Source organism: Cynocephalus volans, chromosome 2, assembly GCF_027409185.1.
Source record: "Cynocephalus volans isolate mCynVol1 chromosome 2, mCynVol1.pri, whole genome shotgun sequence".
NCBI classification, from domain to species: domain Eukaryota; kingdom Metazoa; phylum Chordata; class Mammalia; order Dermoptera; family Cynocephalidae; genus Cynocephalus; species Cynocephalus volans.
This window is the reverse complement of record NC_084461.1, coordinates 200,681,212-200,708,796: the sequence shown is the minus strand read 5'-3', so window position 1 is coordinate 200,708,796 and position 27,585 is coordinate 200,681,212. Positions and strand designations below refer to the sequence as shown.

The window sequence follows — 27,585 nt, the reverse complement described above, 5'->3', positions numbered from 1 at the left end:
GGCAATTGTTACACTACTATAGGTAATGCATAGGTACTAATTAAATACTGTTAATGAATGAATGAATGATGAAGGCTGTGGTTCACTTTACCTCTGTGCTTTTTGAAGATACTTGCTTTATAGATAGTACCCCAGACCTGCAGAACCTCATGTTCCAGCTTTCTATATAAAGACAAGTCTTCAAGAATTTTTGAAAGATAAGTAGGGTAGAAACCATCTGTAAGGAACATTTATAGGGAAATCAGATTTGCTAATGTCAGCTGATCTGGATTTTCAATTCTGCCAAGTTCAGGACACCATATATATTTTTGTGAAAAAATTCAAAATAAGAATAAGCCATGTGCAACTGGATAATGTCACTGTCCTAGAAAAAAGTACATGTGCTAGACTTTAAATATATCAGCTTTGAAATGCCACATATGGATTGTTTCCATGGTACCAACCTATTTAAAGTTATAACTGAGCAAGAATTTTTCCCCAAAATCTTTTGGAGGTAACATGGAAGCCATGCTGTAATTCATAGGCTGCATAAGGGAGTGGTTAGAAGTGTGGACTCTGGGATGGTAAGTAGAACTCTGTTAAGTAAGCAGAATCAGTGTGAGGACCCATGGATGGTAGAGCAGAGAAAGCACCAGCCTGGAAGTCTGAGCTGCCGGGTTCTAGGCCTGGCTCTGTTCTTAAACTCTCTGTGTGGCACTGGCACCTTCCCTCTTCCAGGGCTTTCCCCATTGCCTCATCTGTGAAAGGCGAGGTATGGACCTACGAGTATTGGAGGACCCTGCCAGACTCCTGCCCAGGAGACTTGTTGCTCAGCACTCCCCTCTGGGAAGGCCACACATCTGAGAACCTCACTGGGAATCTAGACATTGGCCTGATGTCCTCAAGTCTCAAAGCAAGGGTTTTTTTGCTGGGGGGAGTGAAGGAAGAACAAAATGGATATAAGATCCTGAACCTAAAACCTCTGGTTGCTTTCTCTCCCTGCTTTTTCAAAGGCTGGGCATTTGAGCCCATAAATCCTGAAAAACCATTGATCTTTGAGACTGAGGGGTATGAAACTGGGACTTTTTAAAAATGAAAACAGCCACCACCATTTACCAAGCTCTTACAATGCAAGGAGCTTTACATGTATTAATTAGCTCTTTTTGCCATTGTTCTAAAAACAATCCTCTTAGAGCAGCACTGTCTTTATCCCTAATTTACAGGTGGGAAAACTGAGGTGCAGAGAGATGAAGCAACCTGCCCCAGGACCTACTTCTAGAAAGCAGCAAAGTAGAGATTTGGATAATTGATGTTTTTACTTCAGAGTCTTCATTAAAGAAAAAAAAAATTACAAAGCAGAAATTTACATATATAAACATTTCCCCCTTAATCATATGAGATTAAGTTAACCATTTGATGTCCTAATCACCTCCAAATATTTCAATATTTCCAACAAACAAGGACATTCTCTGATGTAACCAACAGACAACCATGGGTTGTTCTTGCTCAGTTACAACTTTAAATAGGTTGGTACCATAGAAACAATCCATAAAAACCAGGAAATTAACATGGACACATTACTATCATGGGATCTAGATCCCATTTAAATTTTTCCAATAATTTCCTTTATAGCGAAAAGATTCAATTCAGAATCATATTGTAATATCTTTTTAGTCCCCTTCAATCTGGAACAGTTCCAGGCTCTTTCTTTGACTTTCATGACCTTGGCACTTGTTAAGATTACAGGCCAGTTGTTTCATAGAATGTTTCTTTACTTGGGTTTGTTTAATATATCTTCGTGATTAGATTCAGGTTATGCATCTTTGACAGGAATATCACAGAAGTGATGTTGCAATCTTCTCAGGGCATCCTATCAAGTGGCACTGATTTCAATTTGTCCCATTCGTGACAATGCACACTCTGGTCTTTTTGGCAGCTGTCCAGTACAGGGATCAAACCCTGGACCTTGGTGTTATCAGCACCACGCTCTAACCGAGCTAACCGGCCAGCCCCGACCTGCACTCTTAACCATCCCACAAAAGACCTCAAAGATCTGTTCTCCAGAAGCCCATAGTGAGGTCCATTTGGTGAAACAAATCCAGTAGCATCAGTCCCTCATGATCAAAGTAGCTGCAGCTCCATAAAGTCTGCTCTAAAGCCATAAACATAGCTACAGAAAAGCCAAGCTTACTTATATTTTTGGCTTCAGGCTATAAACAGATGTACTACATTTCCAGGCCCACACTGAAAACACTTTTCTCCTTGTTTCCCTTGCTCTGGTATAGTGGACCTTGTAGTGTGTTAGACCTTCTCCCCCTGGCCTTCTGTGAATTTTAAAACCTCATTCTAGTTTCTTTCCTGAGTACGTACTATGTGTCAGGCACAGTGACTCTACATGTCATTATAGATACAGACACCATAAAGTCACAGTCCCCATTCCTAAGAAACCTGGGTTTAATTGGTTTCACATAGTTTCTTGTTTAATTCGTAACAACCATGTAAGTGTACACCCAAGTGTTTTGACACCATGTCCAGTGCTCTTTATACACTCCAACAATTGCCTCTTGTATCTTTTCATCACAGAGAAAACATAAGCAAAAATTAACAGCTAACACTTCCTAAGCACTTACCGTGTGCCAGATACACTTCTTATTGCCTACCAATTTTATCTTATTGAATCCTCAACCATCTTGCAGAGAGAAAATTTAGACTTAGAGCAACGTAATGACTAGTCCAATGTCCACTGCTGGTAAATTGCAGAGCCGAGATTGGCACTCCAGAGCCTCCGTGCTCTTAATGTCTAGGTGGAGTCCCAAGGCCAGTGAAGGCTTCCCTGGAGGGCTGGTGCCTGTTTTGTTCATTGCATTCCCTGGGCATAGCACAGGGCAACCACTCAGTACATTTTCATCAGACCAGTGAATGAATGAATTTATTTACCACACTGCTGGAAAGGGAGAGAATGGAAGTATTTCCTGAAGAGAATTCTTGGGAACTCTAGAGTTTACCCTTTCATTCCTTCACTCTCAAACTCCTGCGTAACCCAAGTGCTCTGTGGCCTCAAGGGTGCTTATACTGAGAAAGCCAAAGCTACAGGAGACAGTCTTGATCTTTATTATTCTCTTATGAATGCTGTGACCCAGGTCTCCTACTGTCTTACAGTATTCTTCATAACTATCCTATGAGTTAGTCGTATATCCCCATTTCACAGATTTAGAATTTCAGATTAGCAAGAGTCTCCTTAGGCCAAAGTGGCTCAGCGACTTCCATACGAGTCATCACAGGCTGGGCATCGCGGTACGAGGCAGGCGCGGCAGGGAGGACGACGCCGCCGGGAAATCGCTCGCCAGCCACTCCGGGCCCTGCACATCCGCCTCTCCTTTCTAGAACTTTAGTCAGCCATTCTGTGGTCAAAGCCGCTCTAGCATTCCGTCACCGCTGTTGCAGCCATGCGACATTTTCGCCGTAGCGTAACGTCACTTCCGGCGCGCCGGTTCCGGCACATCCGGGTTCCGGCAGCCGGAGCGACGCTCTTCTCGCGCGGGATGTGAATCCGACTTTGGTGCGCTGGACCCCTCGGAGAGGTGAGCAAGGGTAGGGAGTGGGAAAAAGATGAGGGGCCTCCGCGCCAGTGGGGATGGATCGGGGCTCGGGGAAGGCGGGCCTCGGCCGAGACGGTGTGAGATTCCGTTTGGCAGGAAGCCCGCCTGAGGCCCGGAGGCGGGTGGCGCCGCTCGGGGGAAGGGGGTCCAGGTCGGGGCCTGGATCGAGTTAGGAACCCGAGCCTCCTCCGCGAAGCCTAGACAGCAGGGTGGCGAGAATCCCGAGTCCTGGTTTCAAGCCCTCCTGGTTTTGAGATCTGCCAGCGGTGAAACCTAGGGCATGTTGCTTAACTTCTCTGAACCTCCTTTTTCTTATCTGAAACATGGAACGTTAATAGTACCTACCTCGTAGTAGTGTCTCGATGCTGACATTAGATAATCGGCCTCAGACGGCCAGAATGTACTTAGCACCTACTGAGGGCTGTATAACTCGTGACTGCTCTGGAATTACTACCGCGTTCTGTGCCCAAGGAGGCAGCGGTATTATTTAATCCTTTGTGTCTGAGCCTCCCCACCTCCTTTGAGAACACTTCTCTCCTATGCACTCCTGGAAGAGGTTGGGACCAGCTGCACCCAATCCGTGCACAGTGAGTAGAAGAAGCAGGGAACTTTCTGACAGAGCCGACCAGACTTCGATGCTGCCAGCAGAAGTAGTGACTCTCTGAGCTCTGCTTTTCGACTGGTAGACAAGAGTCACAATCGCTGTCACCTATTGAACATACAATATTCTTCCCTCATCTGCGGCGGGGGGGGGGGTGGGGAAGACCCGCAGTGGACCCAGTAGATGTCTGAAACCGGAAACAGTACCGAACTCTATATATGCTGTGTTTTTTCATATACGTACATATGTATGATAAAGTTTAACTTATAAATTAGGCATAGTAAGAGATTAACAACAATAACTACTAATAACTAATAGTAAAATAGAACAGTTATAACAATATATTATAGTAAAAGTTATGTGAATGTGATTTCTCTCTATCCTAAAATATCTTATTGTACTGTACTAACCCTTCTCATGGAGAAGGGATGGAGCGGGACATCGTGAGATTTCATCACACTACTCAGGCATGCAATTTAAAACTTATGAATTGTTTCTCTCTGGAATTTTTCATTTAATATTTAGGACCACAGTTGACCACTGGTAACTGAACTCACGGAAAATGAAACCACAAATGGGGGGAACTACTGTATTATTTTACTATATTACGGTGTAATGCACCATGCTTGGTACTTTGTGTGCATTTAATACTCATACACTGAGTATCTGGTAGAGTTGAGATTTGAACTCAGGCTGTGATTTTAACGCGTTTGATTTCACAGTCACTTTGCTAGGTTCACTTCCTAATCCAATAATAGTAATGATGAACCTCATCGGGGGGCTACAGTAGAATCTATTGTTTCTTGAGCACGTATATTGTGAGTTCAGTGTTTTTTAAGTGCCATTTTACTGAATCTTCCTTACAAGCGTTTTCAAGGGCTGGTTAAGTAGTTAACCTCAATTTAAGAGACAGCCAGATCTCATCACCCAGCTACCAAGAGGTGGATTCTCTATTCCAATCCATAAATGTCTGACTGTTAAGGTAGTGTTTATAATTACTACAGCCTTCCAGCTCATCAGAAGAGGATCATGTTTTGGGAGAAAAACTAAGAGCTGTGACTATGAGTCTTTGAGTCTCGTCAAGTAATGTATTTCAGAAAGCATGTTCTAGAAAATCATTCCCCTGGGACTACCAAGGGTCCAGATATAACTCTTTCCTCAATATGAGAAAAAATAATAAAATCTGGGATCCAAGAAGATGTCCACCCAACTTCTGAAGCAATACTATATAGAATAATATATTAGTTATTTTTGTGTGGTTTGTTTATATATGAGTGTGTGTGATGTTTATGACATTGATTAGGACAAGGAAATACATACTTTTTAAGAATCCTGTAGACTTTTGGGACTAGTCTTTTGTTTCACCTGTTTTAGCATTGATTGTTTTCTAAGATATGCTTTTTTTTTTTTTTTTTTTTTAAAAAGATGACCGGTAAGGGGATCTTAACCCTTGACTTGGTGTTGTCAGCACCACGCTCACCCAGTGAGCAAACCGGCCATCCCTATATGGGATCCGAACCCGCGGCCTCGGCGCTCCCAGCGCCACACTCTCCCGAGTGAGCCACGGGCTCAGCCTAAGATATGCTTTTAATATCTGCTTTATTGAATAATAATATTGATCTGAATCGGCTTTGAGTTTGGAGGAAGTTCTGAAGGCAGCAAGGAATAAAGACTGACAGGAAATCCTTCTGCTACCCCCAGGACTTATCACAGACTGTGCCCTTTTTTGTTCCTTCTTTTAGTGCCTGGCTATGTCGCTGTCCCACTTGTACCGGGACGGGGAAGGCTGCATGGATGATGATGACGATGAGCGGGAGAACTTTGAGATCACTGACTGGGACCTCCAGAATGAGTTCAACCCCAACCGGCAGCGCCACTGGCAGACCAAGGAAGAGGCCACCTACGGGGTGTGGGCAGAGCGTGATTCTGATGATGAGAGGCCCAGCTTTGGAGGCAAACGGTACTGCCTGGAATGGGGCTGCTTCGCCTTGCTTTAGGGAAGAGCGGAAGATGGAGAGGCAGGGGCAGATGCCCCAACAAGCATGCTTCTGTGCTGGCCCTATTCAGTTCCTTAGATACGATATCAGCTGAGAGGTCCAGTTTCCTCTTTAGGCTAGAGTGCTGCTTTTTCACCAATTTAATAATCAGTTGGTGTTTATTGAGCAATTACTGTGTGTTAGGCCTTGTGCTATAGACCCAGTCCTTGCCATCCTGGAGCCCAGACTCTAGTGCATGGAGACAGACATTAATCAACAATTGCTGGCTGCTTACTTGTTCCGGTTACTTCACAAGTCTGGTTTAATTTACCTGATTAGAAAGGTACCATTATTATCACCCCACTTTACAGATTAAGAAACTGGGACCAGGCTGGCCAGTTAGCATGTGGTGCTAATAACACCAAAGTCCAGGGTTTGATCCCTGTACTGGCCAACCACCTCCCAAAAAGAAACCAAGGCCAAAGGTTACACAACTAGGCAGAGGCAAAGCTAGAATTAGAATCTGAGCCTATCTTACTCTAGAGTCTGGGCTCTTAACGACTAAGTTATATTGCATCTTTTAGAAAAAAATTCCCTGAATTCTGTTGCTGCCATGGGGATTTAATTACTAGGTTGGCCATTTTATAAAACAATATTTACTTTGCAGTATTCCCAGGGATTTTCATTGGAATTTTTTCTCTATGTTCCTTTAACCACACAATATGAATATATCAGCTTCATTTTACACAGAAGGGAACTGGGGATAATGACTTATTGTAAATGCTGTTCTTGAGGTCATCAGGGTTTAAATCAATACATTAATTTTACTGAGTTAATTTCTTAAGTATTTTAGTTCAGTTTTCATATTCAACTAAATTTAATGTATAATGAGCTTTTTCCAAGTTTGATTAATGTAATTGTTAATATATTTTATATTCATGTAATCTTTTTTTTTCACGAATGATATCTGAGCTTTATTATATACCCTCATAAATTTTAAGAGACAATATTTTTCTTTTTTTTATCTTCGAATATTTAGAATGCATCTTCATTTTTTTTTAAATTTTATTTTATTTTGTCAATATACAATGTGGTTGATCATTGTGGCCCATTACCGAAACCTCCCCCCTTCCTCCCTCTCCCCACTCCCTCCCAACAACCTCATATCTGTTCGCTTGTGTATCAACTTCAAGGAATTGTAATTGTTGTGTCTTCTTCCCTTCCCCCCCCTCGTTGTTTGTGTATTTATTTATTTATTTTTAGCTCCCACAAATAAGTGAGAACAGGTGATATTTCTCTTTCTGTGCCTGACTTGTTTCACTTAATATAATTCTCTCTAGGTCCATCCATGTTGTTGCAAATGGCAGTATTTCATTCTTTTTTATTGCAGAGTAGTATTCCATTGTGTAGATATACCACATTTTCCGTATACACTCATCTGATGGTGGACATTTGGGCTGGTTCCAGCTCTTAACTATTGTGAAGAGTGCTGCATGTAATCTTTTAATGGCCTTTATATACTTATGATTTTTATTAGAATTTCTTTCTGCTCCTGTTTGATTTTTGTATTCAAAATAGTGTCCAAAACAAATGTTTTCTAAGGCAAATTAATTATAAAAAAAAGAAAGAAAAAGGAAATTGGATTATCATATTTTGAATTTATAATCAATTCTACATTGATATTGATAACTCTTCAGCTGTAGATTTGAATTGAACATGTCAGATAAAAACGTTAAGTGTGATTACAGGAAGCCAGATCTGGGGTATTTTGACATATAAATAAATGTGTAGTTATTCTTTTTAAATGGATCCTATGAGGTCCACTCTAAGGAATTCTCTAGTAAGCAAAGTTTCTATGAAAGGATAGCTACAGAAGAGTCTTTACAGACCTCATGGGACTTTGTGTCTGTGCCTGCAGTGCCCGTGATTACTCTGCACCAGTCAACTTCATCAGCGCAGGGCTCAAGAAAGGAGCAGCAGAGGAGGTGGACTTGGAAGATTCTGATGACGAAGAGAAATCAGTTGTTAAGCAGGATGACTTTCCTAAGGATTTTGGACCAAAGAAATTAAAAACGGTAGAGTCTTTATTGAAGTATTGTGACCTTAATAATATCCTTCAAAGGTCATTGTGGCCAAAACATTTCCTAGCGAGGGAGAAGCTCAGCTGGAACTGGTTGTGTGGGCCTCTCTTTGTGGCAGCAAGTTGCTGTGAGGTGTGAAGCATGTAGTGCAGTAGCTTTTCTCTCCTGACACACATCACAGATACTTTTTTTTTTTTTTGTGGCTGGCCTATACAGGGGCTGAACCCTGGACCTTGGTGTTATCAGCACCATGCTCTAACAAGCTGAGCTAACCAGCCAGCCCATAGATACATTTTTGATTCCTATGACACTAAGGCCCTATAACTGCCAAGCCTTTTCCCTCTTGGCCAAGCTTTCTTTGATTTTTCTTTTTCTATCAACTAAACTTTGATTATTGTTCTTTGCAGGGTGGCAATTTTAAGCCCAGTCAGAAAGGTTTTGCAGGAGGAACCAAGTCTTTCATGGACTTTGGCAGCTGGGAAAGACACACAAAAGGAATTGGACAGAAGCTTCTTCAGAAGATGGGCTATGTCCCTGGACGGGGCCTTGGGAAGAATGCACAAGGTATCACACCATTGCCCTGTCATCTTGCACAGCAGAGGCTAGACAAAGGGAAGAAGAGGGGTAGTAGGAGGACAGTTTGCTGTTTCTCTGCTTTTTCCCTTTTAAAAGTACTTTATCTCTGCAGCCTGGTTTGCCAGCACAAGACAGTTGTGCTCCTAAACACTCTGCTTTATCCAAACTCAAGTTTCATAAAATACTTGTTTCAGAGGGAAGAAAAAGGTTAGGGTCTAAAACCAGCTACAAACAGCTGAAGACAGGCTTCTTTTTTGGCCCGACCAGTGTTTCTAAAAAAATTATTTAGTTGTCAGTGCTTAAAAATCAGATAATTTCACCTCAAATTCTAGACTTTTCACCTCAAATTCTAGACTCATAGTTGCCCCTGGACAGTGCACATGGCCTTCTCTTGGAAGCAGTGTCCACCAACAATCGCTGTTGTCTTCCACCCCAGCCCACTTTATTCATTTACATGAACTTTCCTGGGCCCTAAAGGCATTAAGGTTTTCATTCCCTGATCACAGGGTTTCAGTTTTGCAAAAACAGTTATTTGTCCTTCAGGAATATCAATAAGACATTGTACATAGCTTTTTAATAGCTAGAGACATATAGCTGTAAAACTGGTGGAGCAAATCATGCATTGGTCACCTTCATCTTCGCTCAGTAGCAGAGTTTCCTCATGTCCTCTCACACCCAGCTCCATGCAGATACAGCCCCTACCTCATATTCTTACATCCTGGCTACCAAAGCCACTCAGACCATGCAATTAGATTCTTCCTGCAGGAACTTTTGTCCCTCTTCTTGAGCTATTTCTCATGCGCAGTCTAACTGAATATAATCAAAAGTATTCTCTATAACTCAAAAATCTAGTGTCTAAATAATTGATAAAGTTAAATCCAGGTTATGTGTTGAAAACATCAGCTTTATGAAAAACACATGAACTTGAGTGAAGATAGAAATGTTGACCTGGAATGAGAATGAGGGGACAGTTCTTATTTGAGATTTCAACAGTACTAAATGAAAGCTGGGATGAAGATGAAAAGTTTGGAGTGAGGAGGAATCTTCATTGAAATGTTGTGGTCCTGCTTGTAAGCTCTTTTATGAGAAAAATAGAACATTTATTTCCAGGGCTTAAACATGTCATAAAAAAGTGAAGCAGAGGAGATATGACCTACTAAGAAAAATAGATGGGGAGTCTCTTGTTAAATTGCAGCTTCACTTTAATGAGAATCAGTATATTGGGGGGCTGTCTGGTTAGCTTGGTTGGTTAGAGTACAGCCTTATAACATCAAGGTCAGAGGTACAGATCCCCATACCAGCCAGTCACCAAAAAACCCACCAAAAACCCAGAATCAATATATTATCTGAATTATTACACTTTCTGTAGTAGAGACTTCCAAATTAATGAAGTGCAGAATTTAGTATGCCTAAATTCTCATTTATAAGTGAATTGTTCTGTTTTTTTTCTCATCTGCTGAAACAATGACTCCAGGTGGAAACGGAAATCTGTATTTAGGACATAAATAACCTAAGTAAGGTCAGAACACTGTTCTGTGGTAGTATAAATGCTCAAAGGTTTCAAATCACATGGGACATGAACCGTATTCTGAGGGCAGGGAAGAGCATTCCTTCCTGAGTAGTGTGTTATTTTGTGTAAGGAGCAAGGAAGTATGGTTTCACTGAATCACTATTCACATATATGAATTGCTGTTTCCTTTATCTTTTGCTGAAATTTGACAGGTATCATTAACCCAATTGAAGCCAAACAGAGAAAAGGAAAAGGAGCTGTGGGGGCTTATGGCTCAGAGCGTACCACTCAGTCCCTGCAAGACTTCCCTGTGGTTGACTCAGAAGAAGAGGCTGAAGAGGTAACCAGAAGTCAGGAGATGTGGGTGGGTGGTGTCCTGTGCCATTTCAGATAGCTGTCTGTTCATTCATTCTGTCAGTCTTCAAATGTTTATTGCATACCTGCTACATGCCAGGTACTGTGGAGGAGGTTGGGTGTACCATGATGAAAGGGCTTAGAGCCTAGTGGACAGAGACAGACAGTAAACAAGCAACTACAGCATGGTTAGGAACGTCAGTACCTGCTAGGAGGTGCCTAGGTAGAAAATAAGGTTGGGGGAAGGGTGTTGACCTACTTTTAATAAATAGCATGGTCAGGCAAACCTCTTAGGGAAGGAAACATTTCAATTGAGACCTAGTGGAAGAGAAGGCACCAGCCATAGGGTGAGTTGAGAAGGCAGAGGACACTGAGAAACTCTGAGCTTGATGATTAAGAGACCATAAAGGAAGCCGTTGTGACATACAAAGCAGGGAGCGGAAGGAAGTGCATTTGGAGAGGTGGACGGGCCACACCACAGGGACCTGAAGGCCAGTTTTAGGTGCTGGGGTTTCTTTCTAAGTGCAGTAGGGAGTCATCTGCTGGCAGCTATGTGTCCCTTTACTCCAGTAATAGAGGGACCAGCTCTCTTGATTGAAATATTACTCTTTTTCTCTGTGTATTTATGGGAGAAAGCAGGATGCCGCAAAGAAACATGATATTATTATTCTTGTCCCTGACCCCCTCCTTTTAATGAGGAAAGAGACATTTTGATAATGTGGGATTGACAACTCTAAGTTGGGGTTCTCAGACTTAGAAGCTGACAGGTTCGAGGCATGCAACAGAAATGACTAAGATGAGCAGGTTTCAGACAACAAGCAGTGGTGGGGACTGAGGCACACAGGTGAGGGTGCAGCCCATCTAAAGGGGTTGGCTTTATTCAGCTCTAGGAGATTATTGCCATATTAGGCTGTGGAGTCAGTACAGCCTGATCTTCTGACTTTCTCAAAGTAGCCAGAAATCCAGATACTTTTAAAGAAAAACTTACAGGTTTAAACCAGTGTGAATAAAACAAAATGTTAGCCACAAAACCAGCTTCTGAGGGCTCAGTGGTACTATCCTGACTGCCAGTTTCCTCCTGCAGAAAGGTTTTGCACGCCCTGACTGTAAAGTACATCTTTGCCTTGAGACATAAGGGCCTCCTTATTTATCTTCATTTTTAATCAGAACCAAGGATCTCTGTACTTAAAAAATCCTTTATGTCGTATTTCTAAATTTTATACGAGGTCAATTTAAAACTATTGTAGTGCCTGCCCATAGTAAATGCTCAGTAAATGTTGCCATTATCTTCATTTTTTTTCTACCTCCAGTCTGGTGCACTTGCCTTCTGAACTTCATTATTTGTAATAAGAGGGCAGGTGGGTGTCAAGGACTATCAGATGGTTTTAGTGTCAGGCAGGTGCAATCCTTCTCATAGAACCTTGGGTACATAAATCTAAGACAGTGGCTGGTAAATGTCTGTTAATGGTCTCATTGGCCTTACCTCTTGTAAAAAGTGGTTGTTCCTTGAAGTTGATACAACAAGCAAACAGAAAGGACATTGTTGGGGGAGAGGGGGGAGGGAGAAGGGAGGGAGGTTTTGGTTATGGGGAGCAATAATCAGCTACAATGTATATCGACAAAATAAAATTAAAAAAAAAAAAAAAAGTGGTTGTTCCTTGTTGTGACTGACTGCATCCCTCTGGTTTAGGAGTTTCAGAAGGAACTGAGCCAGTGGAGGAAGGACCCAAGTGGAAGCAAGAAGAAGCCCAAATACTCTTACAAGACAGTGGAAGAGTTGAAGGCCAAGGGCAGGATTAGCAAGAAACTTACTGCTCCCCAGAAGGAGCTTTCTCAGGTCAAGGTATGGAGGCCCTTCAATACCTGGTCCAGGACTTGTTGGAAAACGTAAAAAAGTATTCTCACACCCCAGAGTTGATCACTGAACATTTTCTAAGGTTTGTTTGGTCTTCTCTTCAGGCTTTTGGGTGGGTGTGTGCATGCACATACAGGTGTGTATCTTGCTTTTCTCACTTGATAGTAGCATGTTCCCGTTCATTACTCTCACTTATTTAGTAATAGTTACCAAGTTCCTACTCTTTGCCAGGCACTCTTCATGGCATTATAGTGGTCAATCAAACAATGTTCCCATCTTTCTGGAGCTTACAGTCGGTGAATTTAGTCACATTCCTGTTACTAAAAACTCAACGGGAGCATCATTTTGCATGAGTGCGTAATTCCAAAGAGTGGCTGTACTATGTCACTTGATCCTACCTCTATTGCTAGTTCTTTAACATTTTTCTGGTTTGATTTGGGTTTTTGGTAGGTTTATACATAAAGCTTTGTCTTTGTTTCAGAGATTTTTTAGGATAGATTCCTAGAGGTACAATCACCAGCTTAAAGAATACAAAAGTACTTAACGCTTTTAAATAGTGGGAAGTTTGTACTAACTCTCTCTGACCAGGAATGCAGGAGAGTCTTCAGGGCACCTTTGCCAGCATGGAGTATTTTCTTTTTCTAAGATAGATTAAATTTTCAGCCACGGTTATGTGCATATAGTGTATTAGGTTTTCTGTTACTTTTCCAAGTAGCCAGAGAACAATGGCGACAGTTGCCTGTTGTAGTTTGCTGTAAGGTTATAATGTGTGTATCATAGAACTCAAAGCTTTAAGTGCAGTTCCTAAACATCAATGTGTTGTGCATCAAATTATCTGGGGGACCTGATAAGAAATTCAGGTGTCTAGGTCCCACCCAGAGATTTTGAGTCAGTCGATTGAGACTGGGAACTGGGACTCTTATTTTCCCCTAGTGATTCTAATGCAGGTGGTTCATGGATCACGCTCTCATTTAAAGTGACTATAAATACTTGTTTCAGAAGTACAGTCCATATTCATATTTCCTCAGTTTCCCTAAAACATTGGAATTAGCTCATTTCCTAGGTTGCCTTTGTCAAGTAATTAGTTTTTTTTTTTGGTATGTTTTATTTTTAAATTAAAAAACATTTTTTTATTATTACAAGAACAGTGTGTAGTACATTTTAGAAAATTAGGAAATACAGAGAGGCAAAAATATGAAAAATATCATGTTCTGTCCTCCCAAATATTACCAAATTTTAACACCTTGACGTACATTTCTCTAGATCTTTTTTCTATGCTTATATGCATATACAAGGGTACTTCAAAAAGTTTGTGTAAAACTTGAATTAAAAGACAGTATGAATACTTGCATGAACTTTTTGAAGACCCCTCATATATGTGTTTTTTACCAAAGTCTGATACATATAGATATATATATATTCTTTGGTGGCTGGCCGGTATAGGGATTCAAACCCTTGACCCTAGTGTTATAACACCTCATTCTAATCAACCGAGCTAACCAGCCAGCCCCCAAAATGTGATATCTTGATTGTATTTGTATATGTTTATTACTTGTTTTGATCAGTACAGCCTCTACTTTTCCATTTAAATAAATTTTCATCTCCACTAACAGTCCCTGTTGAAATTGCATCAGTCTTCCTAAAAAGTCTTCTCCATCTGGCTTCTCCAAAGGGATCCAATTTAGAACTGCTTGCTGCATCTGATTGTTTTGTCCCTGGAGTCCCCTGTAATCTAGTATAGCTCAGATTCCACTTCAAGAAACACTGCACTTCTCCAGCTGTGTTGCATAATGTGGTTCTTACACACTTCCACTAGCATCATGCCTTCCCCTGGGCTTAGTTAGTATGTTTATCAGGGCAGCAATGGTGAGTGTTAACCTGTGTCCCTTCTGTCGCCTTTTCCAAGGTCATAGACATGACAGGCCGGGAGCAGAAGGTCTACTACAGCTATAGCCAGATCAGCCATAAGCACAATGTCCCTGAGGATGGGCTGCCGCTGCAGTCCCAACAGCTGCCACAGCCTGGCAAAGAGGCCAAGGCCCCAGGCTTTGCGTTGCCTGAGCTGGAGCACAACCTGCAGCTGCTCATCGACCTCACAGAGCAGGAGATCATCCAGAATGACCGGCAGCTGCAGTATGAGCGGGACATGGTGGTCAACCTCTCCCATGAGCTGGAGAAGATGTCTGAGGTCTTGGACCATGAGGAGCGGGTCATCTCCAACCTCAGCAAGGTCCTGGAGATGGTGGAGGAGTGTGAACGGCGGATGCAGCCCAACTGTAGCAACCCCCTCACCCTGGATGAGTGCGCCCGTGTCTTTGAAACCCTCCAGGACAAGTACTACGAAGAGTACAGGATGTCGGACCGCGTGGACCTCGCTGTGGCCATTGTCTACCCTCTCATGAAGGAGTACTTCAAGGAGTGGGATCCCCTCAAAGTGAGCTGTAGAGAAACTCAGCCTATTTGCCTCTCGGTTGGGGTGTGCCCTTGCTTAATGAGGTTGCCCCAAGGGTGAGCAGGGTAGTGGATCTGCTGCCCCTCAGCTGCTCTGTGTGTCTCCTCAGGACTGCACTTATGGCACCGAGATCATCTCCAAGTGGAAAAGTCTCCTGGAGAATGACCAGCTCTTGTCCCATGGCGGGCAGGACCTCTCTGCAGACGCCTTTCACAGGTACTGCGGGGTTGGGCTCTGCACTCCTGCTGCTGACTCCTGGGGGATTGGGAAGGATTGCTAAAGGCTGGGGAAGGTGGTAATACTTGTCCTTTAACCCTCTGCTCCTTGCTGGCACTGTTCTAGGAATTTAAATTCATTCATTCATTCTTTCTTTCAACCTACCCTTGTCAAGTGTCTGCTGAGTGTCACGCATGTGCTAGGTGCTGGGCTTACCCCGGGAGTATGGCAGCCAGCCTCTGTCTACAGTACACAGGAAAAGGCAGATGGCAGACAAGGAAATGAACAAATAAAGACAGGCTGCACAATGGCTATAGTGATAGAGAATAACTTGGAGGGGTAGTTGGGGCAGATGGCTCTCACAGGAGGTGACATTTAAACTGTGACTCAGAGGGTGAAAGGTGTCAGCTGTGGGTAAAGGGCTGTAGGTGGGAAAGCACTGCATTCCTGAAAATTGGGCCTTGTGCTGAGAGCCCCAGTGATCCTGAGCAACACTCCCAGGGGGGCAGGCACTACCGAGGAGACAGGCCCCTGAGGTAAGAGGACAGCCACAAGAGCAGGAAGAGGCAGGCTCAGGTCTGGCCAATCTGGGGACCAGCCTGATGGTTTTCTGTAATTGGATCTCCATGCCATTGCCTTTGTTTTCTTACTCTAGAGAGGTGGGTGGTGGGGGTGGTGTACTTTGTGTACTTTGAAACCAGTCCAGGCAATTAGCCGGCCTGTCCTCTGCCTTTCTCCCATAGGTTGATATGGGAAGTCTGGATGCCTTTTGTTCGAAATATCGTCACCCAGTGGCAGCCAAGAAATTGTGATCCAATGGTGGACTTTTTGGATAGCTGGGTGCACATTATTCCTGTGTGGATCTTAGATAACATACTGGACCAACTCATCTTCCCCAAGCTGCAGAAGGAGGTAGGGCAAGAGACATGGGAAATAGCTGTTATCAGTAACCATGGGGACTTGCTTAGTATTTCTCTTTATTATCTCAGTGCTGTTAAAATGCAATTAACCAAATTTGTCAATGCAACTGTTGTCCTGTAGTGTTAATTACAGCCTTTTTCTCAGCAGTTTTCCCCAAATCCCCCTTAAGAGAGAATTCATTTTCTTGATTTCTTCCATAAAATTAGAATTGTGCTGTTTCTGAGATGTAATACAATTGAATGGGTATATTTGTTTGGGTCTGTGTTTAGGTGGAATGTAAAATGCCGACAAGGCACTTTGGCCGCCTCTTTATATCTGACGTTTTCCTCCTGTAAATGGAGACTCTGTCCTCCACACACATGCAAAGGACTGTGGGCCACACCAAGAAAGTATGAAGCTTCCTCCGCCAGGACAGTGCTTGCCTTTAACTACACAGGCGTGTCATGCGACTGCCAGTCTTCATGAACTGTGTCTTTCCCCTACTCACTCTGCAGGTGGAAAACTGGAACCCACTGACAGACACTGTTCCCATCCACTCTTGGATTCACCCATGGCTGCCCCTTATGCAGGCACGGCTGGAGCCACTCTATTCCCCCATCCGCAGCAAGCTGTCTAGTGCCCTACAGAAGTGGCACCCCAGTGACTCCTCTGCCAAGCTTATCCTCCAGCCCTGGAAAGATGTCTTCACCCCCGGCTCCTGGGAAGCATTCATGGTTAAGAACATAGTACCCAAGCTGGGTAAGGAAATGGGAAGAATGCATTCCAAGTCCAACTGCTTCAGTGCCCTGGTTTCTGGGCCAGCGGTAACGATTTTGTGTCTTCAAAACTGGGCTTCTGAGTTCATGACAAAGCTTAGCACACAGTATTTCTCACTGTAAAAATAGATGTCATGTTGTGCACTGAGGCTGAATATAGATGTAACTGGGGTCGTTTTTGTATGAGTGTGTGTTCGTGTGTGTGTCTGGCCAATATGGGGATCTGAACCCAGGACTTTGTTGTTGTGAGGCTGTGCTCTAACCAACTGAGCTAACCAGCCAGCATTTTGGGGTCCTTTTTGCTATTTATTTACAGAAGTGACTAAAAGTACAGTGACATTGTTAGACTCAGTGTGCCTTGTGGTTTTCCTGATTGGTCCAGTTTTGGCTTCTAATAACAGGATAGCTATTGGTATTCTGAAATTTTTATGGTATTTTATTGTAAATTATTAGGGAGTTATTTCTGGGTTAGAGGAAAAAAATGATTTTTAAGAATTGTTATGTCAAGAGCTTAAAGTTGCCCTTCAAAAACAGATCAAACACTGACATTGTTTGGTAATTTGCTCTCTGTGCTTCTGTGGCTTTGCCTGTATTAAAGCTAAGTCTTAGAGCCTGGGTCTCTTTTCCAGGGATGTGTCTTGGAGAGTTAGTCATTAACCCCCACCAGCAGCACATGGATGCTTTTTATTGGGTGATCGACTGGGAAGGGATGATCTCTGTCTCCAGCCTTGTGGGACTTCTTGAAAAGCACTTCTTCCCCAAGTGGCTTCAGGTATGCTTTTTTTGCTTTGTTTTGGTGGGTAGGGGTAGAGAAGAGGGTTCACTTAATCTTCTGCCAAGGTCTGACTGCAGGTGCAGTTACATAATGAAAATAAATTACATGATAGGGTAGGAATGCGTTAAATAATTATAGTAGTGGCGACCACTTTTTGAACATTTGTCATATGCCAGATGCTGTTCTGAGCATGTTATTTGCATTATTTCAACTCCTCACAACCCTATGGGGTAGGGACTGTGGTATCCCTGTTGTATAGTCATGTAGGCTGAGGCTCAGAATTTATGTGTAAGGGCACTTAGCTACCAAGCTCACTCCAAAATCTACACTCTGTTCATCCCCTGTAAAGTACTGTCACCAGCTTGTAGGACCAGGATTGAAACAAATAGCCCCCTTCAGAAATTTTGCTCCCATATGTTGCCACTGTGGATGCAAGTTTCTTATTTGTTTCTTTTTGGCAGGTGCTGTGTTCCTGGCTCAGTAACAGCCCCAATTATGAGGAGATCACCAAGTGGTACTTGGGTTGGAAATCCATGTTTTCAGACCAAGTGCTGGCACATCCATCCGTCAAAGACAAATTTAATGAAGCACTTGATATCATGAATAGGGCAGTGTCCTCCAATGTTGGTGAGTGAAGATTTGTGTTTTGGATGTTCTGGCCAAGTTCCATGTTTCTAAACAGTAAGTGATACAGAGTCAGAATTTTCAGGTGCCTAAACCATAGCTTCCTCTCTGCTCCTACAGATACTGACTCTTACCCACTAGACAGTTATGTGGTCAGCTAGCTTCCACTGCCCATATCTGCCGTGACTGACGGGTGTTTTTTCCTGAATGGAGACTGGCTTGAGTTGGATTCAGACGATGTCAGTCTAACCCCAGGGTACACCTTCTTAAACACTGTGTTGTGTAGCCTAAAAAGTCCATTCGTGTCTGCTCAGCCAGCCTTCGGTGTGCTTCTTAAGTGTAATAGCTCATAGTGTGGAGTCAAGGGGTACAATCTAACACTTAAGTGTTACTTAACCTCTCTGAGCCCCCCCCCTTTTTATTTACCCATAAAACTAATCGTACCTACTTCATATTATAAGAGGGGTTAATTTAAGTAAGTTAATATGTATGGTGCTCAACAGTGGTGTCATTGTGTCACAAATAGACAGTTCACCATCACCAGGCAAAGGCCAGTACTGCTCGTTAGCTGATGTGCAGCAGTGAAACTGCAGCTAGTCTAACCTTGTTTCAGAGAGAAACTCAGTGAGGCCAAGAGCTTATTTAGGGTCATATGGCTATAGGGTGGTAGTTGGGGCTAGAATTTCTATTTCCTGAGTCTCTAAGTCTTTCTACATAGCCTATTATATGAAAACAGAATTCATAGATTGTATAACTATATATAATGTTTAATGAGACAAATATACTTTTATGCTTCTCTCTACTTATCCAGGCCCTTTGAAGGCCATCTCCATTTTCATGTCTTCCTTAGCCACCCCAGGCCTCATGTTCCCAGAACTGTTCCTTGTCTGTGACCCAGAGCACTTGGCATTTGTGGTCCTGTATTGTCTTCTAAATACCCCTGTTTCAGCTCCCCAGATACATTCTAAATTTTTGTAGGGTAGGGGGTCTGTAAGAGTAAGTTAAAAATATAACCATTATTAGGGCCAGCCCATGGCTCACTTGGGAGAGTGTGGTGCTGATAACACCAAGGCAATGGGTTTGGATCCCTATATGGATGGCCAGTTAGCTCACTGGGAGAGTGTGGTGCTGACAACACCAAGCCGAGGGTTAAGATCCCTTTACCAGTTAGTTATCTTTAAAAAAAAAAAAAAAAAATATATATATATATATATATATATATATATATACATATATATGTATATATATATGTATATATATATATATATATATGTATATATATATGTGTATATATATATATATATATATATGTATATATATATTTATATATATATATAAAACCAGTACAGGCCATATGTTTTTCAATGTACTAAAAGCTTCTTCTTTGGCAGCGTGGGAATGGAACAGTGGCTAATGCTGTCAAGGTTTCCAGCTCTGAAAGCTGGAATACCTGAAATATCCCTTGCAGATATTTCATTTTGCGTTGAATATTTAATAATTTCTCAGGTTATTAGATATTAGCCAGAAACCTTCAGAATAATTTTTGAGACTAACCAGTTGCCTAAACTTCTCCCAAAGGTTTTTGATTATCTGTCTTAGTGCTTTGTGTCTTTGAGGCAGAGGGGCCCTTCAGTGGGCCACTAGCAGTCTGGTGTACCCAGGCCTGGACCAAGCATCACAGTGTCAATTTCCATACATCTTGGAACACCTCTACTCACTGCCATTCCACTCCATCTGTCTCAGGTGCCTACATGCAGCCAGGAGCGCGGGAGAACATTGCCTATCTCACCCACACGGAGCGGAGGAAGGACTTCCAGTATGAGGCCATGCAGGAGCGACGGGAGGCTGAGAACATGGCCCAGAGGGGCATTGGTGTGGCCACCAGCTCTGTGCCCATGAACTTTAAGGACCTCATTGAGACTAAGGCTGAGGAGCACAACATTGTCTTCATGCCTGTAATTGGGAAGCGACACGAAGGGAAGCAGCTCTATACTTTTGGCCGCATTGTGATCTACATTGACCGGGGGGTAGTGTTTGTCCAGGGTGAGAAGACCTGGGTGCCCACCTCCCTGCAGAGCCTGATCGACATGGCCAAATAGACAGCAGCGGTCTGGAGCAGGCTGGAGTCTTGAACCGGAGAGGGACGTGTTATGAATAAACAGTATTTTAAATCCTCTTTGAAACCGTGACCTCTCTATTCAGGAGATATTCCACATCAGGCCAGGTCACCAGGGAAGGATGTAAAACACAGTGATATTACTTTAGAAGTGCATAAATCTTTATACCAAGACCTTACACGGTGTATTGTCCTTGAAACAGGACAGCCAAGTTGATAGATTTCCTGTTCTTATTTTTGAACTTTGGCCACTGCAAAGAAAGCTGTTGTCTGCAGTGCCTCCCTCCATGGTGACTTTTCCTTTAGTCTCTGAGGGCAGCTTCTACCTCAGCCAACACTGAGTACATTACAGTGAGTTCAGGTCAGCACCTGAAGGGTCTTTGGTCTTGTTCATGATGATCTCAAGGTCCTCACAGTCCTGATAATCTGGTTCTTCCTTAAATGCCCAAATATCTGTGGCAAGTTGTTCCAGCTTTTGTACAGGGAACCAGTGGACGGAGGTGTCATTAAATATGTCCATGTACTGTGAAGTCAGAGGAAACTCAAGCTCCTCCAGTCCTTTTAAAATCTGAGCAGAAAAATTCAAATGTAAAAACCTCATAGTCACAGTAATCCCTATTCCTCTGGGTTAAATTTCCATTTTACTTGTCACCCCTGTTATCCTTTTCGAAAAATAAGGAATAGGATATTTTGCTTTAAATGCTTTTGTGCAATGAATTGGAAGCCCCAAGGGCAGTGGATATGTTGGACTGTACAGAGAGCAAAGGAAATTAGGAAGAAACTAAGATGCGCTAAAATGCCATAGCTTTCTATATCACAGACCCATATCACTGTCTTCAGTTATCCCCTCTTGAGTTTCCTCCTATACACGTAAAGGAGGAATTCTTCACAGGGAAGGAGAAATAGTATAATTTCATACCCTTTTCTGTCCCAGTCCCCCATACCTTTGCAATGTAGGGGTAATTTTTCTGCAGAATCCTCGTCAGCAACCTAGAAATAAAAAGAAACCATGATTAGGAGGTATGAAAATAGTTTTACCCAATTAAGACACACAGAAAAGCAAGATGACTTAAGTATAGTAAGAATTCAGAAGAAAACTTGGGGTGTTGAATAGGTTAAATAGTAGAAAATGTGAATACCCTAGTGCCCATTTCATCAGTAGAGAGAAATGACAGAGCAGACACCTAAGCACTGTGAGACAGGAGAGTGCAGGGCTGTAGGCAGAGACATCAAATGGTTTTCCTGTTTTTCAAAGCCTTTCTGTCTGTCAGAAGGGAAGGGAAGGGAAGGACTATTTGCCAAAAGACTCCTTAACTTGCTTCACAGCTTGACTCTGGGTTCCGACAGCTTCTGTCTTTAGGAAGAGCATTTCCAAGTACAGAATAGTCATGGAAACATTTCTGCTTATGAATTGGTCTGAGGTACACCTGACAGACTCGACATTCTCAGGCTCACCTTTCATCAAGTCCTTTGAAACTGTTCCCAATGATGACCATCTTGGAAAGAGCATCTAGTGACCAGTTACTCCATAAAAGATTGTTGTACAAGGCTGTCCCGCAGTGGAGCATGTAAAAGATGGTGGGCTCACCACAAATACTCCGTTTCCCTTCCTGGGGATACAATTTTAACAGGTGTAAACACTCATGGGATACTGCTTACAGCAAGGTGAAGGAGAGGTAAGGGTAGAGATTAATGAGTTGAAGACAACAACAAAAAACTAAACACCGTGCAACATGAAATCTACACAATTATATGGAGCTAAAAAAAAAGGAAATCATGATTTTCAGAAAGAACTCGTGTTTACTTAACAAATGTGTTTTCCGTGATCACATAAGGCTTTGGATTAACGAGGGGGCTTCTTGGGTCTGTGACAGCAAGGACAGGAGGAAAGACAGCGGTTATTGTTCCCCATGTACTGTGCTCAGCGATCTTCCACACTTCCCAGGTCACTTTCTGCAGATCCCCATCATAACTGAGTCCTCTTCACATGTCCCTTAGAGGGCACAATCACCTGCTCCTGAGAACCACTGCTCTATAGCTGAATTCCTTAGCAGGGAACAAAAGGCTCCTCTCTCGCAACTTCCCTTATGTTAATAACAAACTGGTAGTGGTTTCCTGAACAGCCAGCTCTGCACAAACTGCCTGCGATCTTGGTTCTCTCCCTCTAGCAAACTCCTGGTAGACCTTCAAATCCCAGCTCAGACTTAGGAAACCTTCTTCGATCCCTCCAAACCTCTCCTGTCTAAGCTCCTAGCACAAGGTTCTACCTCACTGTTTCATTCATGATTTACTGTATATAGTCCATATGTCCTGATGTGACCATGGGATCCCTGACAGAGGTTGGCTCCTGGTCTCTCTAAAGTTCCCTGCCTAGCACAGAGCAGGCACTCAGAGAAGATCTGAAACGAATGACAGTATTTTGGGACTTTCCCGTACTGGGGAATGGCTCTTCTCAGCTGGGCCTAATTTTCATGCTACGTCATAAGCAATGACATGGCAGTTTTGTGACACACAGAGGAGTCAAATGATTCTATAATCCCCAAGATAACACAAAACTAAATTCACAGGTATTTGCTCATACTGGCTTTATCCCTCTGCTTGTGAAATGAATTTCTTTTTTCCAGAGGTTTGTGGGGTGCAGGGGTGGGCAGAGGATTAATCGACAACTCAGCCAGGTGCTATGGGTGTAACTGGGCTATACTTCTCTGAAAGAGAAGGCTCCCAAATGCAAAGGGGAGATGTTCCATCTCCTTTCATTACCTCCCCTGGGACAAGGTCATTCCAACCAGATGGACTTCATTTGAGGTTCCCAGACTGTGCCATCTTTATTTTTTAACAGTGATAGTAAATACCAACTTAGCATAATTTCTGGACAAAATTCTCAGAAGAATTTTGCAATCCTAACATGTTCTGGTTCCTGCTATTTGTGTAATTTAAATTTTTCTGATGGGCAGAAAGGAAGCCAAAATGTGTATAATTGATTGGTCACATAAGCACTGGAAAAGCAAGCGAGCAGTGGAGAGGGATGACCGCCACTTCAAAGAAAACTGGATTTATAAAACTCTCCCCACTTCCTTTTCCTAAACCACTTACCTCGTTCTCACTGAGAACACTCATACCAAGGTGGTTAAGAACTGCTATTTCAAGTTGGCTAAACAGAGGGTCATACACCCAGCAGTGACTTCTGGGAATCTAGAAGGGAAGAATGAGTTGCTTATTTCAACACAACATCTGCTTGCACACCGTGTGCAAAACCAGGGGAGGGAGAGAGGAAGATGAATCCAAAAACTTGTTTACCTGGTACTTTTCCAGGAGGAGAAGCAAAAACGCTAGCTGGTTTCTAGCTATGACACAGGTGGCAAATTTCCCAATACCGTAACACACACACTTCAAATGGTAGGTTCCCGGGACCAGACTCTCTCCTGAGATGGAGCCAGGGGCCACATCTGACTCATCCTGCAATGAGTCAAGATGCAGGTTTCCAAGGGCTTCTGAAAAAGTCCCCACAGGGGCCTTTAGTTGTTCCAGATGTTTTGTAAGACATCTGTTGATGGTTTCTGAAAAAGAAGGCCCCCAAATATAATCAGAGGGTATGCTCTGACCCTGCGAACCAAATCATCCACAAGAGAAACGCACAGACCCAGGGAGGAAGGGAGCAGGGCAGTAACGGCTTCAACTCTTCAGAGAGAAAAGCTACCAGCCTCACTCCCAAACATGCCTCAGACACACAGCCATGTCTACCACAAACTGAGAGGCTGTCCTGGCCCCTGGACTCCCATGCCCAAAACCCAGGAGATGTCTTAAGTAAAAAAGGATTCATTCATGGGCAAAGTTTCCAAAACTCTAATGTGGACCATTCTAATTTAACAGAAGTCCCAGTGAAAACACAGGCTATACTCTGAAATACCTATTTTTTTGATGGTAACAAAGAATAGAGGAACATAGCTCTCAAATCACACTATAAATGGCTGGGAGTAAGAATGTTTAATGTGGAAAAAGTTCAAAGGAAAAAAGTAGGGTGGGGGCTTCAAGAGTTTCATGAAAAATACTCTGTTTAAATCTTCTCATATAGAGATGGGTTCTTTTGTCTGCCTTTTATTATACTGCTACTGAATTTAGTTGAATAAATCTGTACGCAAAACAAAACAAAAAAACAAAAAGCCATACATTCCAACAACAACACAACCAACTTTCCCTTATCAAATTTGCAAAGATATCTTTAAATAAGACCTCAGGCTAGGAAAAGTTGCATGAAAAGCCAGCTGTTTATGTCCCTGCTGGTAAATAACTGGTAAAAGCTTTTGGAAAACAACTTGACAATGGATATCAAGTTGGTCACTTCCCTTCACTTAACAATTCCACTACTGGGAATATATCCTACGAGGATTATCCTAAATTTGGTAAAAGCTTTCTGCATAAAGTTGCTCATTGTAAAGTTATGTATAAGAATAACTGAAAACCAAATAAAGGAAAAAAAATTAAATGTCCCTCAATAAAAATGATAACTATAGTAGGTTCACACTCCACGCATAAACATTATGTTGCCACACCTTATGTTTAGGTAGAGATTATAACTGTATGAGAAAAAACATACACTGTAATATCAAGGAAAAAAGAGCAGGATAAATATAAATTTCAGCAATAATGATAATGACAGCTAACATTTATTGACTTCTGTATAGCAGACAAGTGCTGTTCTAAGCACTTACCAGCCTCATTTAATTCTCAAAACCACACTACGGGATATTTATATTATCATCCCCATTTCATGAATAAAGAAACTGAGGGTGAGAGTTAGTTAAATGCCAAAAGACATATAGCAGTTAAAGGGGAAGTCAGAATTAGAACCCAGCATTGTACACCACTCTGTGAAGTAAAATATTCTCAAATGAAGATTGGATTCCCTTCTTTGCCCACATTTGGGTCCTCCTCCCACTCCTACCCTCAGCCAGGTGGTACCTACCTAGTGCTGAACTCCAGAAATCAGAGATAAGCAGGTCCTCCCTGTTGAGAAAAGAAATGGCACAATCATCTACCATCCATTTCAGGGCTGCACAACAGTGACTCTCCTCACCATGAACTGGATGCACGGAGGATTAAGTGCCTCTCAATGCAGAGCCCACCTTTCCTGAATGATAGGAAGGGGATATATACTGAACACGTCCAGAGCCAGAGTGTGTACTGCTGGAGCTCAGAGAGGGCAGGAGAGAGGGCTTCCTGGAGGAGGCCCCTGATTTCCAGGAATGAGTCTGGGTCTTTCTGTATCCTTCATACACAACAGAGCCCAGTACTGAGTGGCAGCTCAATAAATTGGTTGTTAAATACTCAGATTTAGCCTTTCTGAGCTTTAGTTTCCTCATCTCTGAAACGGGGATTAACATCATACCTATCATGGAGTGTTACAGGAGCAATTAAATAGATTAACCCTCTTAGCACAGTGCCTGTGCCCATGCACATGGCAGGTACTCAATAAACAGCCTTAAATAATCCTAAGGGAAAAGTAAAAGAAGAGACAAAACCAAATGCCTGGGCTTTTCTTATTTATGTCAACTGGTTTCCGCAAACCCAGAGCAAAACCAAGTCAACAACGAATTAAAATAAACTGGATTTGAACCAACAAGCCATAAGCAAGAGACAGTGTTTAGAGGGCACAGAGAGAAGTGGAGAGAATTGAAAAAAATCTCCCCAGAGGCTGCCCCATGTTCCTCACAGAAGGTAATGGAGAGCACTAACGTACATGGTAATACTTTGTAACTGCAGATCGGCATGTAAAGAGTTGGGCCCCTCTCTACACACAACAGCGGTGACCCCAACACACTCAGGGGTGCTGGGAGGAGCAGGGAGATCCTAGGAAACACTGAAGAAGTTTAGGTAACAATATCAAGGGATATGAAAAATGCCTTCAGAGTTCTCCAAACCCCTAGGCACACTCACTTTCATTGGCACCTTCCAAGTAGCTGCTGTCCTTTTTTTCAGGCTCAGCCAGCTGGTTAGCAACTTCTTTCTAGATAGAGTTAACCTCTGGGTCACCACTGCCTCTTGACCTTAATTCTAGGGGAGAGGAGCACACAAAATTAGTCTAATTTTTGTGCCCGTGATGGCCCTTCAGATGCTGATCTGAGGAAGTGCTAACTAAAGTTATTTATTGAGCCTAACAGGACTGCAAATAAAGGTAATAATACTAAATAACAACAGTGGGTAACACTTACTGAGTGCTTCCTCTGTGTCAGGCACTGTGTGTGTGCTTTCCGAGGTACAGAGCAAGGTACTGGGGCATTGGGGGTGGGATAAGTGCCCAGAATAATGGAGAGCTGGTAGCACTGGTTTTGTAGTCACGAAGATCTGGGTTTTAAATCTAGTTCCATACATTATCTATGTCTCTTTGAAACTCGTGACCTACCAGGATCCTAGCGTGACTGTGATGTTCAACAATGATAAAGTGTGTAGAATGCTTAAGCCAGTGCCAGGAACATAGCAACTACTGAATAACCTAATGATCTAATAATGATGACAATCACATGTTCATGCCGCTTCCCTAGTGTTAACAGTACCAGTAATAATCAACATTGGTATAATTTAATAGCAAACGCTGGCACAGCGCTTACCACTTGTCAGGAAATGGCTCAAATTTACTAATTCACTGAATCCTCAAAACAAGCCTACATAAGTACTATTTTCATCCCCATCTCACAGATGAGAAAACTGAGGAATAGAGGTTACAAGTTGCCCAAGGTCATACATCTGTAATTGCAATAACAAGACTGACAACCATTATTGAGCTCTCACTATGATCCAGACCTGTAATGGACTGGTTACCTCCGTTGAATCCTCAGAATGACCTCTTAAAGAATTTGCAGTATATCCCCACTTTATAGTTGAAGAGACTGAGGTTCAGAGAGGTGCCCAGCGGTGCGAGGATAGGAACAGGGGCAGACCAGCGGTGCGAGGATAGGAACAGGGGCAGACCCCGGACTCACTCAGCCTCCCGGATGCGATGAAGCACGACTTCGCTGTCTACCTCGAGGTCCGCCTCCCGGCCGCAAGGCACTGCCTCCCTGCGCCGCAGCCGCCGGACCGCCGAGCGTCTCTTCCGCGGCGCCGCCGCCGCCTGCCTCGGGTTCAACGCAGCCGCCGAGGCCACCGCCATTGGCCTCTGACCTCATCAGCACGCGGCGCACTCGGCCCTACGACATCG

At 42.9% G+C, this 27,585-nt stretch overlaps 2 protein-coding genes across 2 annotated transcripts; one reads left to right on the top strand and one right to left on the bottom strand.

Moving 5' to 3' along the window:
- Window positions 1–3,474: 3,474 nt before the first annotated feature.
- On the top strand, window positions 3,475–20,457 carry TFIP11 (tuftelin interacting protein 11). Its single transcript, XM_063087941.1, has 13 exons — window positions 3,475–3,560; window positions 5,922–6,139; window positions 8,074–8,230; window positions 8,644–8,800; window positions 10,535–10,662; window positions 12,367–12,519; window positions 14,438–14,965; window positions 15,093–15,199; window positions 15,943–16,111; window positions 16,615–16,858; window positions 17,505–17,647; window positions 18,112–18,277; window positions 20,018–20,457. Exons 2-13 carry the CDS (start codon window positions 5,931–5,933, stop codon window positions 20,371–20,373), a joined length of 2,517 nt encoding a protein of 838 aa, XP_062944011.1. The 5' UTR covers window positions 3,475–3,560; window positions 5,922–5,930; the 3' UTR covers window positions 20,374–20,457.
- On the bottom strand, window positions 20,451–27,570 carry SRRD (SRR1 domain containing). The gene is made up of 7 exons (XM_063087945.1): window positions 27,368–27,570; window positions 25,354–25,394; window positions 23,688–23,947; window positions 23,484–23,582; window positions 21,846–22,000; window positions 21,335–21,380; window positions 20,451–20,958 (listed from the first exon to the last, which is right to left on the bottom strand). Exons 1-7 carry the CDS (start codon window positions 27,535–27,537, stop codon window positions 20,737–20,739), a joined length of 993 nt encoding a protein of 330 aa, XP_062944015.1. The 5' UTR covers window positions 27,538–27,570; the 3' UTR covers window positions 20,451–20,736.
- Window positions 27,571–27,585: the final 15 nt, after the last annotated feature.